Source organism: Anas acuta, chromosome 1 (genome assembly GCF_963932015.1).
Source record: "Anas acuta chromosome 1, bAnaAcu1.1, whole genome shotgun sequence".
Lineage (NCBI taxonomy): Eukaryota > Metazoa > Chordata > Aves > Anseriformes > Anatidae > Anas > Anas acuta.
This window is the reverse complement of record NC_088979.1, coordinates 59,572,973-59,588,863: the sequence shown is the minus strand read 5'-3', so window position 1 is coordinate 59,588,863 and position 15,891 is coordinate 59,572,973. Positions and strand designations below refer to the sequence as shown.

Sequence of the window (15,891 nt, the reverse complement as noted above, 5' to 3'; positions counted from 1 at the left end):
CCTTCGGATCATATTTACAGCATTGGAAAATTTGCATAATTATTTCCTTCCTCTTTTCTTTCAGTGGATTCCACAGCCAAAGCAATGAAAAAACAGAGTAGGTATTCAGCCACAAATGTGTGTGTCCAATGTATTAAGGGAGAAGCAAAAATGTGCTTATGTGGAAGCTGGAAGAAACCACATTAAGTATGCATATATGATGAGAGCACACCTGATACTTTGCAAAACCAGGCATTTTTAGGTCCTGCAGACACTACAGTGAAAAGATATGGCTTGATAATCAAAAGTAATGTTTAGACACAGTGCACTATGAAAAGCTCTTGATTTCCATAATCCAAGGCCACACATTTGACATTGACTTAACTGTGGACCCAAATGTGAATACTTTATTTGTACAGAAGTGTCACATAATACAGAAGGTTGGAAGGGTACTGGCAGTGATTTTGTGTGAGGTTCTTGAATGTATTTGATTAGTGCGGAGCCGGGTAAAACGTCCTCTGTTATTTTGGAAATCCACATTTAATGAAAGACAATGGTGTTTAATGGCAAACTATGACAATTTCTGAAACAACTATTTATCTGCACGCAGCTTCCAACAAGTAATTACTTTTTGGCTTTGTTAACTTGCTTTCAGAAAAAGCAATGGTTGCCCTCAGCCTTCCTTGTCTCTCCTTTATCCCTCCACCTCAATTCTAAAGCAATATGAAACAGCTGAAACAATGGATTAGAGATGATGGAAGAACTTAGTACTGTTTTAGGATACATCACAGAAAGGAAATGCTATGTCTATTAACAACTTCTTGCTATATAGACACCTCTCTCCAACCTTCCCAATCCAAACTACACCAATACCTTGTCCCCACCCAATATCACCACTGAACATCAGAAATGGTTCCAGTTTCACTCAGATTCAAAACTATGCTCTGTCTACCATGGTTTAAGTCTACAGGTCCAAAAGTGTTTTTTTTTTTTTCCCTATACCTTTTTCAATTGTTTGTAAACAAACCTTAGTAGTAGGATGATGAAAGATACTTACCAGAGATAGCAGCAACTTCTGGTGTGTTTGTGTTTATGAAAAGAAAATAAAAAGACCACATTTAAGTTTTTGTAGTAAAAGATTTATCACCCTACCTTCAACTCTGACAATACATAAGTAAAAGTAAACCTGTAAATTGGAGGCATAACTATTAAAGCACCAGTTCAGGAAAGCAGTTTTATTCAATAAGAGAACTTCAGCACAAGCTTAAAATACCACTGTCCCCATAAGGAAACAGATTTTAAGCGTGTGCTGAGATGCTTTTCTGAATCAGGGCATCATTGCAAAAAAAAAAAAAAATTCATTTAAAAATTTCATTCTGAAGGGGAATTGTACAGGTTTTGTGGAAGATTTTCCACAGTTCCTTCCCATAAAAGGATTTTGAAGAGGCAAATTATCAGCTGCAGCAGATAAGCAATTAAACCTGTAGAAGAGATTTACACAACACACTCCAATAAACTGAACTAATACCATGTAACTTTGATATAACTACCCAGAATTAGGTCCCTTTGAAGCCAAAAAAAATCCCATTCAGTCACAATCAAGCTCTCAATTTAAGTATTGCTGGTTTGAAATGGTGTGATGCTACCTTCAAAAGTCTCAGTATAAGAAAACTCAGTTCTACTGCTAACGCATAGGCTACTTTCACTGTAAAAGATTTGTAAGCAGATGGATAAAAGTATGAAAAAACTTATGTCTGCCAAATATTATCCTCACTATAACAGCTCTGTAGGTTACTCTATAATCATGTGATCATTGGTAATTATTTGTTTCTTTAAGTAGCATAAATAAATCAAAGGGCACAGACTTATAACTAAACCAGCCTAAACCCAAACACAAATTGGATACTTTTACCTTGTGTGATACTTCCCTCTATCACACTCACCATCCTGCCTGGGAAATCTCACCTCAAGTGCATGGGCTAGAAACAGCAATAAATAGTTTGACTGTAAGTTAATGATGTGAGCTTGGGGTGGACAAGAGCTTTAGAAGTTAAATTACATTATTTTTTTTTTTGAGGGTTACTTCTATTTTCTGTGAAGAAATCGTCTGGGCAAAATCCACCAGCCACGTTTAGGCACATACAACTTTATGGGCAACGCTAAAATGCAAACAGTAAAATGAAAACAGGGAAAGTGTCTTTTCCTCCTCAGTTGCAGTTTGAACTATATATGTATGCATAACCATTAAAAAAAGTAATAACTGAGGATAGTATACCTGTCAGTATACTCTAACATTAATGTTATTTTATATTATTTAGCACATTAAAGATTTCCCATCTTGCATAATATAAAGTTTCAAGGAATAAAACACTATCTCATGCATGGCACACTTTAAATAAACTCTAAGAGAAACAACAAATCATTGTGCTAACCATGATTGTCCAAAAAGCTCACATACAGCATTGAAGCCTCCCACTGTTCTAAACTAATATGTTCTGTACTACTCTTGTAGCATTTTTTTTCGTTTAATAGCATCTGTTGTACATATCAAACAAATGGATTATATGGACATATCAAAAAAGTATGAGAAAGACAAAATGGTTCATTTACAATGCTGCAAATGTAAAAGTTATCCGGAACTTCTTAATAAAGCATCAGACCTTTCCAACTTTAATTTCACTCTTTAGGCAAGTACAGACATGACACACATGTAAAAATTAACATTCTTTCACCACTTTTCACAAACCAAGGTACAGTGCAGGTACTCCCCCGACCCCAAAGAAGAGTATCAGTTATATTATTGTAACATTGGATGATGTTTTCGCCATTTCTTCAGGGGAGTGACTCTTTATTACTTCTTTGATGAACTGTTCAAGTGCAGTGAAATATCCCTGGCACTGCCAAGTGTCATTATGAGTTCCGTCAGGAAAAATTGCCAATCTCTTAGTCCGAGCTGGGGATAATTCATAAAGTTGCTTCATCATGACTGGTGGAATTAACTGGTCAGACAACCCAGAGATGAAGAGTGAAGGCATTCTGCACTGAGATATTTTTCTGTAGGACAGAAATTTATTTTTGTAGCACCATAAAGGAAGGTATCTCATTGGAAAGAAAGAAAATAAAGTGCTGGCCATGTGTGGGATGCTAAGAAAGGTGTTCTCAACCATGATGGCAGAAATCCTATGGGAATTTTCAGAAGCTAAATGAATAGCTACTGCTCCCCCCAAGGAACGGCCAAAGAGAAAAATTTTTGTTTTATCAAGATCGGACCGAGTCATCACATAGTCTAACACAGCCTCAGAATCTAAGTACAAACCTTCTTCACTTGCTTCTCCTTCACTTTTTCCGTACCCTCTATAATCAACAAGGATTAAGTTTACTTTCAGGTTCACCAGCATTAACAAAGCATTTGGCAACCTGTGGCCAATGTTGCCTGCATTGCCGTGAAAGTAAATGATGGTTGGAGAATATGCTGCATTGTCCCCTGTGTATCTCAGCAGAATAAGATTGAGAAGAACTCCATCTTTGGTTTTGATGAAGATATTTTCATGTGGTATACCAGTAGGCATGGGAACATAAAGACGTGATGAAGAGGGCTGTTCAGGAAAGTAAAGCAGCACATCCTGGAATTTATATAATATACCTGCTATTGACACAAATATTAGTACGAGTAGTATAATGCCTCCATACAAGTGAAAAGTTACTATTAAAGGTAAAAGAGAAATACGGCAGAGACCCCAAGACCAGGAAGCCAATGCTAGTAGCCATCTTTCAACAAAGGTCCAAAGCATCCATGACTTTTCCATTGTAGTAGTCAGTAATCTTTTACTCCGAGTAAATCCTGTTAAAAAAAAAAAAAAGACATATAAATATGGCGGGAAAAAATGAAGTGATATTTTATTACATAAAAGTCAACATTACAAAAAAGCATAAGTGTCAAACTTGGAGTGAAACTCCTTTGGAATTTGGAAAACATACAGTTCTGTAAAACAGGTAGAAAAGTAAAGACAAGTCTTTGAAACTTTCCAAAATCACATTTGCATTATTTCAAATGGGTAATATCCAACAGTGGCTCTAAAAAATCGGTTAAGTGTAACCATGAAGTGTTTTCCCTCAGTCATCCCTACTGACCCAGGCAGCAAACATACAGATTAGTTTGTCCAAGCTTCTCAAAAGTAAATCTATAATTCAGAGAGCACAAACAAAAGTAGCTCGATTAAGGCCAAGAGGAACATTCAATAAGCCTATGCACTTCACTCCGCAACCACTCAAGGCTAACAAGGCACACAGGGTCAGCTATCATTCAGTAGTTTAAAATCTGAGTGTTTTTGAGTGTTTCAAAACCCCAATCAACTGTGATTATAGAGCGACATGCAAAACAATCAGAAGAGACACCAAGATCCCACACTGTACTTACATTTATAACAGAAGTTTTGCTATATTTTGATTAGTTCTGACTTACAAGTTTTAGAATAACAGATCAGTAAGCTGAATGACAAAACTGTCATCACACAGCTGACTGAGAACAGTCAGCTACCTGCATTATTCTCTGATCAGTGAAAGCACAACTGCTACGTAGTCCAAAACTGAAGAGACTTATGACAAACATGTGCACCATTAAATGAGGAGAGTGGTGCTCAATGATAACAGATTAAATCTCTGTGGATCACGATATAAAAGGCCACCACTCTAGTCACAGCCTTTGCACTCCCCAAATATGTCAATTAAGCAAAAATACCACAAAAAACTGCCATCTCTGCTTTACACAATTACAAATATATAAGTAAATCTGTTACACCTTAAGACTCAGATATTCACCAAATGCAATGTGAAATTATGTTTTTATACAGTCTATCTATTCAAAATACAGAACCATTGAAATTTAAAGTAGTTTAGGGATCAATTATCCCAAGTTTGTTTTTTTTTGTATGAGGAATTCATGTTCAATATCCAAATCCAAGTGTGCACAAATATTGTCTGTATAGAAATTTAATTCTTGTGAACCATTTAGGACAGATGTGAAGTAGGTATTTCAATTTCCAACAGAATTCCCTAATGACGTAGACAAACATTTCCTACACTGAAGACTAAGAATGCTAACATTGATAACCACAATAAAAACACTTCTCTTACGCCCTTATTCAATTTCTATTACTTCATTACAAAATGAAAAGTCCAAAAAACCTCTCAACAAGCAGTTCACAGAAGAGAAATAGACCCATCATTAAAAATGACTCGTAAAAAAATCTTACGTAAGATGATTACAAGTCTTGCAAATGGCTATCCCACATACACTATGGATTGTATTTGGAGACATCCTCTGATGGCTTTATAAGCCACGTTAGCTTCCCTTGGGCACAGCTTCCCATTTTCTAGGGCAATACTACTGAGTATTATACAACTCTGACATACTGCTGCTATGTGTGTATATATAAACACTTTCCTACCAGAGAGAAAAGCCAATGTATCCTACAACTAGAACTCAACTCAGACTACAAATATGTAGTGAAAGTAAAACTCAGGACTTCATAGATCAAACTCAGTTCTTTTCTAACAAAACCCAAATCCAACACATACTCAGGGTATTTCAGCCAGCTTTCAGTAGAAATATAGCTTGTGTTCAACATGTTATGGGGTGGTGTAGTTTACGCTTAATTGTTTCACACTCACCTAACATATTTCAGTAAGGCTGACTACCCCGCACTAATGAACAACTGCTTGACCATTCAGCTTTTCTTCCCAGCTACGTGAAACTTCACTAGTTTCATCTGCTACCGGGCCTGAATCATGTCTACCTCACACCTTGATGTGAGGCTTTTTTGTGTGAGAGAACAAAGATACAGGTTTCTTCCAGGTTCTTGCCTGCCTCCTTCCAACAGCAATTAAAGGATCACCAGCATGGAAAATTATGGTTTCTCAAACATGCACACAGACCTGGAAAAGACTAAGGGAACACAATTTCATTCTCAAGAAAGCTACAAGCCATGCTTTCTGGGGAGTCCAACGTAGCAAGCCTTCTAAATACACTTTCTCTGACCTGAATAGTAGAATACAGAGACTTCCATTTAAAGCATATGCACATCCTTTTTTTATACAGGGAGTGATATCTGTGTTTTAATTCAGTAAGGTTATCTTTCAAACACTTTACAGAATAACATCTTCTGATGCAAAAATTCCATATTGAATTATGTTGCAATTCTCTCGTATCTCTATATTCTGTGACTAGTTGGATGCCAGAAAGTGAGGGAAAGAGAACATATTTGGTCTTCAATGTCTGAGCTAGTCAACCTGAGAAACAGTGCACCTGAGACCTGGAAAAGCACATTTCTTTTTCTAGCCATGACTAGACTGTTCCTAGACTACATGAAGAAGTCCATAAGCCATCCTTAAGATGTCCCAGCTATAGCAAGAAGCAGGTACCCTTTACCTCTTCAAAAATAAGACCTTTTAAAATTATTTTCTATGTCACCTGCAAATACGACTAGTTAATATTGAACAGCCAACTCTTTAAAAGGATAATCTCACTTTTAATGCCTTCTACTATTAGAAGTTTAGCAGTATCACAGCTCTGCAGACAGATGGCATGAAACATCATCCCTGTATTACAGATGGAGATATTGAAACCAAGGGAAGTCAGCAAGCTGGCCAATGCCAGGCCTTCTGTTTCAGCTGGAGAAACTAGGTTTCTCCATGAGTTTCCTTTTCTGATTTACCAGATAAAACATTAACCCCTCAAAAAGCATTCTTTCTTAAGGTTGATCCCCCTTCACAGCACGCATAGTAACAGTATTTTATTACTGCTGATTATTTAAACTAAGCTAGAGGCTGTAGTGGTACACTCTGCCCTGTCCCCTTAACCTGATCTTTTCACCTGCAATCCTTCTTGGGAGATAACCATTGGTGGCAGCCGTGATGAACACGTCTGGGCTCAAGGTGGCCTTGCAGGAGATAGATCCAAGAGCTAACGGAGCGTGCACCAACCACATATGGCTGGTGTGCAAATATGGCTAGCAGTCAATCGTCTTACCCCATAAACAGGGGACAGCCCAGAGCCTGCTGACCTTCCCGTACTGCAGCAGCCTGCATGCCATGATCTCCCCCCTGAACAGGGACGGTTCTCAAGGTTACTCCTTGAGATCAAGAGATTCCTTACCTGCAACAGATACTCATTAAGAGCTAGTTAAAACTTTGCAAGTAACTTGTTAAGCATGCTGAAACTTTGCAGCCTTATCTAAGTGATAAAAAGGATTGATTGTGCATATAATCCTTTAGGCAGAAACCATTAAGTCTGGGATTGGGATAGGATCTGGTTGTATCTAGGCTCTTTGGAGTTTGGACAGCAAAAGGGCCTCTGCTCTGAACCTCGTGACTCAACGTGAGGGCTTCCCTGAAGCTTGTAGTCTGACCCTGTCCTGTATGCAGGAAACAATGAAGTGACCTCGTTTAGCTTCACTAAATCACTATTTGCATCAATAAATATATTGCTGCTTCTCTCTTATGAGTCAAGTGCATAATCCCGTTCATGGCTAAGGATACAAAAAAGTATAAGGAAGGTGGTTTTCCTTTTTTTTTTTTTATTTAATTTGGCATGTAAGTCAGTGTTTTATCTGGTAGATGTTTCCATAGATAACTTTTATATTAATGGAAACTTAAACATAAGCTGCTACTTGCTCTTAGCTACTGGAAAATATTTCCCAATACTAAACAGCAAGAAAGATTGAGTACCGAACTCACTACTTCTAGTTCAGTGTATATTAACCTCCACGTAACCTACCTTCAGTTTCTCCAGACTATATAAACCCAGGTCTTCTGCTCTCCCCTCACAGATGGTGCTTTCTTAGCCACAAGCATAATCAGAAGTATTTTGTCTAGCATCTAACTGCTTCATGCTTCTTCCTATCCCTTTGGTATAGCTATATTAGGGATGCTAGCCTTTGTGAATGACAGTAATTCCTCCAAGTTTATTGATGATGCTTGTAAATTTATGAGACGACAAGAATTGAAATACAAAGTTCTACAACAGAAACCTTTAACACAGAAGAACAGCAACTAGATGGAAGTCAATGTTCAGAATTAACTGAAAGTAAGACTCTGCCAGAGTGCTGCTGTGCCTCACACAACCCACCTTGCTTAAAGACCATTAACGACAAATTCTGTTTATAAAGCTTCAGAACTGTGCCACATCTCAAAGCAGAAGTGAAATTTGACAATCTTGAGTCTCAATCTCTGGAACACGCATGCATCCTTGTATCTATCTCCACTGCTGAACCCGCAGTCCAAGATCAGGATATATCACCACAGCCAGATCTCTGTGTTCTATCAGACGGGCTACACGCTCCATACTTAATGCAACTACTCAGAATATAAATCACTCAGGACAACAAAAACTCTGAGGAAAAAAAAAAAGTGTTCATGATCTAGATGTTTTAATATCATTCTGCTGTGCCCTAATGCTAATTTTAAACACTTAAATTTTTATGGTCTTCAGTTGATAATGACATTAAGTTCAAACTTAAGTGCATGGGAACAATCACCCACTCATTTTGAACAGCAGTAGAAATTACTTTTGTATTTGCCACAGATCTAGTTGAATTTTTTGCCTTTGTCTACATTTTAATATTAACACTGTTAATTTCACACACTAATCACATTATAAAAAGTTTACCTTTGGATGTGATGATTTCCCGTGCTTCATTTCTGCCTGAAAGACAATTCCATTTGGGAGCTTTGAGTAAAATTGCTTTTTCAATTAAACACGCAATCACTGTTTGTCTTCAATTATTTTACAGAAGCTTAAGAAGTGCTAGCAGCCAGTACCCTTAGAAGTTATGCACCTGCTTTAAGGATGAAGCCATGCATACCATATTCAAGCTCTTCCTGTCAAGCTCAACTCTTCCTTGAAAGAGCTGTTAAACTTGAAAATACCAGCTGGTAATGAAGTTCGAGAACCATGCTGAAGTATCCTGGACTACACATATAATATATAATATAAAACATACATAGCACATAATAATCAAGTTATGTTAGATTTACACTGCCTCCTTAGAGCTAACTTTTAGTCTGTGTATTTGCATGCTTAAAGTTTCATTTAAGAAAAGCATTCATATGTTTGAGGCTGCTCTCTTTCAATAGCTTTGAACAAGTTTTAGCAGTCACTGCAGCCCTTAAGATTTCATTACAGTTTTTGAAACAAACAAACGTGGTGGTTTTAAAAATACAGGAAAAAAAAAAAAGGAGAGATTTGTGCACGCCACATTCCACCACCTTCTCTAAACATAAATTAGGTTTATATGAATTTTACATTTACTCATACGTCCGAAGACTTTCTTAAGTAGCAACAGTCCTCAGCTATCAAAAGTGAGATTTGCAGGAGACACTTGTCTTAAAGAAAACCTACAAGATATTTAATAAGGACAGGAAAACTACACTTTCTTAGTAATAAAACCCTAGAACCGCTTAGCTTGGAAAAGGCCTCCACGATCATCTTCTCCAACCTTTACCCTAGCACTGCCAAGCCCACCGTTAAACCATGTCACTGAGCATGTCATCTATGCATTTTCTGAAGTCCTCCAGTCCTCTGGGGATGGTGATTCAACCAGTTCCTGGGGCAGCCTGTTCCAGTACTTCACAACCCTTTCAGTAAAGAAATCCTTCCTGATATCCAACCCAAACCTCCCCTGGTGCAACTTAAGGCCAACTCTTCTCACCTTAACAGTTGGTGCTTGGGACCAATCCCCACATCGCTAAAGCCTCCTTTTAGGTAATTGTTGATCTCAAGAAAAACTCTTATAGAAAAGTTCCAACAAAGTAGCTACCCCTAATTAAGCATCTACACCTACTGAAAAAACAGAGCACGGACAACCCAGCCTCAAAACCTCGCAGGCCGCTTGTTGCAAGCAGAACGCCACCTCTCCCACCACACGCACTGCCACAGCTCCACACCGAGCGGTGCCCACCCATAACTGAAAACGCAGCCCGCGGAACTCCCATTACGCTTCTCCCCCTCACCCTGCCGCGGATCCCCAGCGATTCCCCCAAGCGCACCCTCAGTCACCGCGGCACCTCCCGAGCCGAGCAGCGAGCACGGCCCACAGCCTCCCACAGCCTCCCCCCCATCCCCCGGCGGCTCCCCAGGCCCCCCCCGCCCCGTTGGCGGCGCCCCGGCTTCGCACCCGCCTCATCCTCCCGCGGCCGCCGCCGCAGCCCCGGGCGAGCGCGGCCCCAGCTCCGACCTCCGCCGCTGCCCAGGCAGGAAGCCGCCCGCCGCCGCTTCCGCTTCCGGCTCAGGCTCTGCCTTTGCTTCCGCTTCCGCTTCCTCCTCTCCTCTCCTCACGGGGCCCGGCCGCCCCGGGGCCCCGCCGCCGTCCCCGCGGCAGCGCTCACTGCGCATGCGCGGCCGCCGCGCTCCCCCTCTCCCCCCTCCCCTCCGCGTCGGACCGAACCACTGCGTGTGTGGGGCCGGGGGGGGGGGGGAGCGCCCGGCCGACACCGCCGCCGCCGCGCTCCTCCCCTTCCGGAGCAAAGGGCCGAGGGGCGGCCGCCGCGGCTGCGGGTTTCACCGGCGCTTCACCGGCTCCACGTAGGTCCCCTCCGGGGGGTGGCGGGTCCTTTCTTTCTCCCTTCCCTATTTCACGGCTTCCCCCCCCCCCCCCCGCCCCGGCGACGCCTTCCCGCGCTCCGCTGCGGGGCCGTTGCGTTGCCATGGCAACGGCACTCGGGGGGGGGGGGGGGGGCGTCGAGGTGAGGGGGCCGCTGCGCCGTAACCAGGAACCGCAGGAACCTCCACAACTATATCGATATATTTATATTTTATATGTATATATACATATGTTTTCTCCCGTTTCAGCGAGGAAGGGTCTCGGATGGCTTCCCCGCAGCCGCCTCCTCGCAGGACGGTCGCCTCGCACGTGCCCTTCGCGGACCTGTGCGCCACCCTGGAGCGGATGCAGGCCTGCAAGACCCGGCCGGAGAAAACCAAGTACTTCAGGGACTTCCTGGACTCGTGGAGAAAGTTCCACCACGCTCTTCACCAGAAGGAGAAGGACGTCACCGATTCGTTTTATCCGGCCATGCGGCTCATTCTGCCGCAGCTGGAGAGGGAGAGGATGGCGTACGGGATTAAGGAAACCATGCTCGCCAAGCTGTACATCGAGCTGCTCAATTTGCCCAAAGATGGGAAGGACGCCGCGAAGCTTTTAAACTACAGGACGCCTGCCGGTTCGCGTGGGGATGCTGGAGACTTTGCCATGATTGCATACTTTGTCTTAAAACCTAGGAGCCCCAAACGAGGCAGGCTGACAGTGGAACAGGTCAACGAACTGTTAGATGCCATAGCTAACAATAATGCTGCTAGAAACAAGGGGCAGTTAAAGAAAAGCCTTCTTCAGTTAATTACCCAGAGCACAGCGCTTGAGCAAAAGTGGCTCATCCGGATGATTATAAAGGATCTAAAACTGGGTATTAGTCAACAAACTATATTTTCCATTTTTCATCCCGATGCTGTTGAATTACACAATGTCACGACAGATTTGGAAAAAGTTTGTAGACAACTGCATGATCCCACTGTCTCACTTAGCGATGTTTCTATCACGTTATTTTCTGCCTTTAAGCCGATGCTTGCTGCTATTGCCGATGTCCAGCAAATTGAGAAACAAATGAATAACCAGACATTCTACATAGAAACTAAACTGGACGGTGAACGTATACAGATGCACAAAGATGGTGATGTGTATAAATATTTTTCCAGAAATGGGTTTGACTATACTCAGCAGTTTGGTGCTTCCCCCCTTGATGGCTCGTTAACACCATTTATTCATAGTGTATTTAAAGACAACATACAAAATTGCATTCTTGATGGTGAAATGATGGCTTACAATCCGGAGACACAAACCTTCATGCAAAAAGGAAACAAATTTGACATAAAACGAATGGTGGAGGACTCTGATCTGCAGACCTGCTTCTGTGTGTTTGATGTGCTGATGGTTAATGATCAGAAGTTGGGTCATGAAGCACTGAGCAAAAGGTACGAGATCTTAAGCAACGTATTTACCCCAGTAACAGGCAGGATACATGTCGTACATAAAAAAACTGCCAGAACGAGAAAAGAAGTAATTGATGCTTTAAATGAAGCAATCGATAACAGAGAGGAAGGGATTATGGTCAAAGATCCCATGTCCACGTACAAGCCTGACAAACGTGGGGAAGGCTGGTTAAAAATCAAGCCGGAATACGTCAATGGGCTGATGGACGAGCTCGACCTTCTGATAGTTGGTGGTTACTGGGGAAAGGGTTTACGTGGTGGAATGATGTCTCATTTTCTGTGTGCGATTGCAGAGACTCCCGCTCCAAACGAAAAACCTACTGTTTTCCACTCTATTTGTCGCATTGGCTCTGGCTACACTATGAAGGAATTGCATGATCTGGGTTTGAAACTGGCTAAACACTGGAAGCCCTACCATAGGAGGGACCCTCCCTGTAACATTTTGTGTGGCATTGAAAAACCTGAAGTGTACATCGAACCTTGTAACTCCGTCATCGTTCAGGTCAAGGCAGCTGAGATTGTTAACAGTGATATGTACAAAACTGACTGTACCTTGAGATTCCCCCGAATTGAGAAAATAAGAGAGGACAAAGAATGGTATGAATGCATGACTTTGGACATGCTTGCAGATCTCAGAAGTAGAGCAGAAGGGAAGCTGGCATCCAAGCACCTTCATATTGACGAATATGATGAGCCGCAAGAGAAGAAAAGGAAAACTGTATCGAAGGTGAAGAAGGTAATCGGAATAGCCGAGCAATTTAAAGCTCCTGATCTTTCTAATGTAAACAAGGTTTCAAATGTGTTTGAAGATGTAGAGTTTTGTGTTATGACAGGTACAGGAAAACACTCCAAATCTGAACTGGAAAGCCGAATAGCCGAATGTGGTGGGAGTGTGGTACAGAACCCTGGACCGGACACTTACTGTGTCATCGCGGGAGCTGAGAACGTCAGAGTGAAAAACATCATTGCTTCCAACAAATACGATGTGGTGAAGGCAGAGTGGCTTCTGCAGTGTTTTCAGTCCAAAATGCTTGTGCCTTGGCAGCCAGCCGTTATGATTCACATGTCTCCTGACACTAAAGAACATTTTGCTCGTGAGTATGATTGCTATGGAGACAGCTACACAGCAGATACAGATGTTGCACAACTCAAGGAAGTATTCTCAAGAATGAAGGATAATAAAATAATGCCCTTGGACGTGATTGCTGAGTTAGAAGAACGTTACTCATGGAACAGCTGTCAACTCAGTATATTCAGAGGAAACACTATTTATGTGGACTGTTATGCTGTTGTTAATGAACCCAGAACCAAAATCCACGGAACAAGACTATCAATTAGAGCTTTGGAGCTCCGTTTTTATGGGGCAAAAGTAGTCTCTTGCCTTGAAGAAGGTGTCTCCCATGTCATTATAGGAGAAGATCATTCTCGGGTAGAAGAAATGAAAGCACTCAGGAGAACATTTGGGAAAAAATTTAAGATTGTATCTGAGCTGTGGGTAACAGAGTCGGTGAAGGAGGGAGTCCCAAAGAATGAAAATCAGTACTTGATTTAAAATAGTTTTTAATCTTAGAGTAAAGCATTCTTGTTGACTTGATTGGACTTGGGTATAATGTGTTTTCTTAATTTTTCTGTGTGTTTTCATGTCTTATTAAACCTGTGGTTAAACAATGATTGTTTTGAAATTAGAGGAAGATTTGTTATACTGTTGTGGAAGCAAGAGGATGCTAAGCTGTGCTGCTGGGGGAGTAAGAAGCCACAAGATAAATAATGTAAGCCTTTTACTTCACGTACTGGTCTCAGAAGAGATCTAATCTCTTCTAAGAGAATTCCTAACTACTGATAGTGTTTTTCTCTATGGTTCAGAATGGAGCCAATGATTCAGTATTTTATGGAAATTCTACTGTTTAATATGTTTATTTATTGATTTGCAATCACTTTCATGCTTTTGTAAAAGTGATATTGTATATATTACATATGCTACATAATTCAGTAATTTATAAACCTTCTTTGTAGTGTTTTAACTTGTTTACACTGTTTTTAGCTTTAAGCTCCATGTAGCCTCAGTAGCACATTGGTTTTAGGATATTGCATTGATCTTATATTTCTTTTTATAAGTAAATGTACAATGAAACCTAAACTTCATATTGAGGTGCTAATGAACTAATATTTACTAATATATCTAAACTACAAATTGTTTACTTAACTGTAACGATGTCCTTTACCCATTATAGTTGCAGTTAAATCATCAAGCATTAGAGTGAGGCTTTTACTCTTTGGTTTACCTTTCAAAAATTAGTTCCATAAGCTATTTCAGTAATGAGATGAGTTTCCAAATATCTATTTCAATATATATATATATATATACATATATTAAATTATTAAATAAATATATTTTTCAAATGTGCCTGGTATGTTGTTTTTTTTTTTGTTGTTGTTGTTGTGAGAACTAACTCTTGAAAAGCATGAAACAGTTTCTGATTTTACACCTAGATAACTGAATTAAATTTGCATAGGAAGAGAAGTTCAGACGTCAGTTCTTGTTATGCAAGGTATCAAACAGAACTGGTCTGGGGCTGATCCCACAGAACCAGTTTCTGTCTGAGCTATTTGTTCAATGCTTTTTGTGGTTGCGTTCATTTAAAAATTGCTGTAAAAAGAATTGGGAAATGTTAGGCTAATTGAGAGGGAGTTTATTCTTATCTCTTATAGCATTTGGAGGTCCCTTACTCAAAATATTATAAACAGGTAAAAAGTAATTCAGGAGGTGTGCAGAGAATTTCAGGCATGATGTCTAAGGAGTAATAGAAGACAAGATTTGTAGGTAGATGTATGAGCTGATGTAGACTAGTAAAGGGTTTCAGTAACAAGGTCTATCTATTTGGATAGGTGTATATGTATATATACATTTTTTTTAAAGCATATAAAGCTGATTAGGTAATCAACACACATTAAAAACAGCATTCAACAAAAAGGAAAAGCTGGAGTGAAAATGCTGAAACATTTGCCTGATGTTTGAACTTTCAGAGGACCTCCTCTGATTACAGAGTATTGTACTCTTGTACTTTTTATTGCAGCAAATACTCTTGTTTTCTTAATAACATTTATATGTCTAAAAATGGGGATTTTGTAGGTGAAGATTTCTTGGCTTATTTACATTTTGTGTAAAGCTGTTTTTTATTTATTTTTAATTTTTTTAATAGCCACTTGTTTTGAAAGCAAACCTAATTTACACTGTAACATGAAATTTATTTTAAGATGATGATGTTTGTGTAGGAGTTTCAGAAATAATAGTGAGTTAACAGAAAAAAAGGACTGTATAGACCTCGCACTTTCAGGGAAAAGTTTGGTATAATTCCTATTCTCTGTTACTTTTTGAAAATGCTGTCAGAGAAAGGAGAAAGAAGAGAGCAACTTTTAGGACTTGCTGGAGCAGAACACCTGGTATGTACCTGTCCTGGCTGCAGCAGCAGGTTGATGAATGATGGTCTGATTTCAGTGAGCAGTTGCCAAGGCACGTCTGCACAATCCAGAATTTCACAATCCCTGGGAGAAGGTTCCAATGTTCTCTTAGTTTATGAAGCAATTCAATAAAACAGACTCACATCAAACTTTTTTTTTTTTTCTTTTTTTTTTTCTCCCTACTTTCCAGTACATATAACTGGTGCAGTGCATTTTTGTAGCAAAAGCTTGTGGGCAGCTTACACGCAGTACCAGAAATCTTGCCAGGGGTTCTGGGAGGAATTCTTTTTTTTTTTTTTTTTTTTTTTTTTCCTTCATATGATTTCTCTGCCTTCACCAGTGGAAATGCAGCATGTATTGACTGTACAGTGCTGGTAAAATCTCAGCTGTGCTTGCACTTCAGAGTATGTTCC

General features: G+C 40.3%; 2 protein-coding genes across 5 annotated transcripts; one reads left to right on the top strand and one right to left on the bottom strand.

Annotated features, from left to right (window-relative positions):
- Positions 1-2,626: 2,626 nt before the first annotated feature.
- Positions 2,627-10,321, bottom strand: ABHD13 (abhydrolase domain containing 13). 4 transcript variants are annotated; one of them, XM_068678283.1, is made up of 3 exons: positions 10,212-10,321; positions 8,645-8,680; positions 2,627-3,820 (listed from the first exon to the last, which is right to left on the bottom strand). In XM_068678283.1, the coding sequence occupies exon 3, from the start codon at positions 3,783-3,785 to the stop codon at positions 2,772-2,774; it is 1,014 nt and encodes a 337-aa protein (XP_068534384.1). In that variant the 5' UTR covers positions 3,786-3,820; positions 8,645-8,680; positions 10,212-10,321; the 3' UTR covers positions 2,627-2,771. The 4 variants fall into 4 exon arrangements, with proteins under 4 accessions (XP_068534384.1, XP_068534377.1, XP_068534392.1 ...); XM_068678276.1 differs by having other exon boundaries at positions 10,152-10,306; XM_068678291.1 differs by having other exon boundaries at positions 8,645-8,676; positions 10,152-10,301.
- Positions 10,322-10,351: 30 nt separating this feature from the next.
- Positions 10,352-14,430, top strand: LIG4 (DNA ligase 4). The gene is made up of 2 exons (XM_068678262.1): positions 10,352-10,558; positions 10,826-14,430. The coding sequence occupies exons 1-2, from the start codon at positions 10,368-10,370 to the stop codon at positions 13,569-13,571; spliced, it is 2,937 nt and encodes a 978-aa protein (XP_068534363.1). The 5' UTR covers positions 10,352-10,367; the 3' UTR covers positions 13,572-14,430.
- Positions 14,431-15,891: the final 1,461 nt, after the last annotated feature.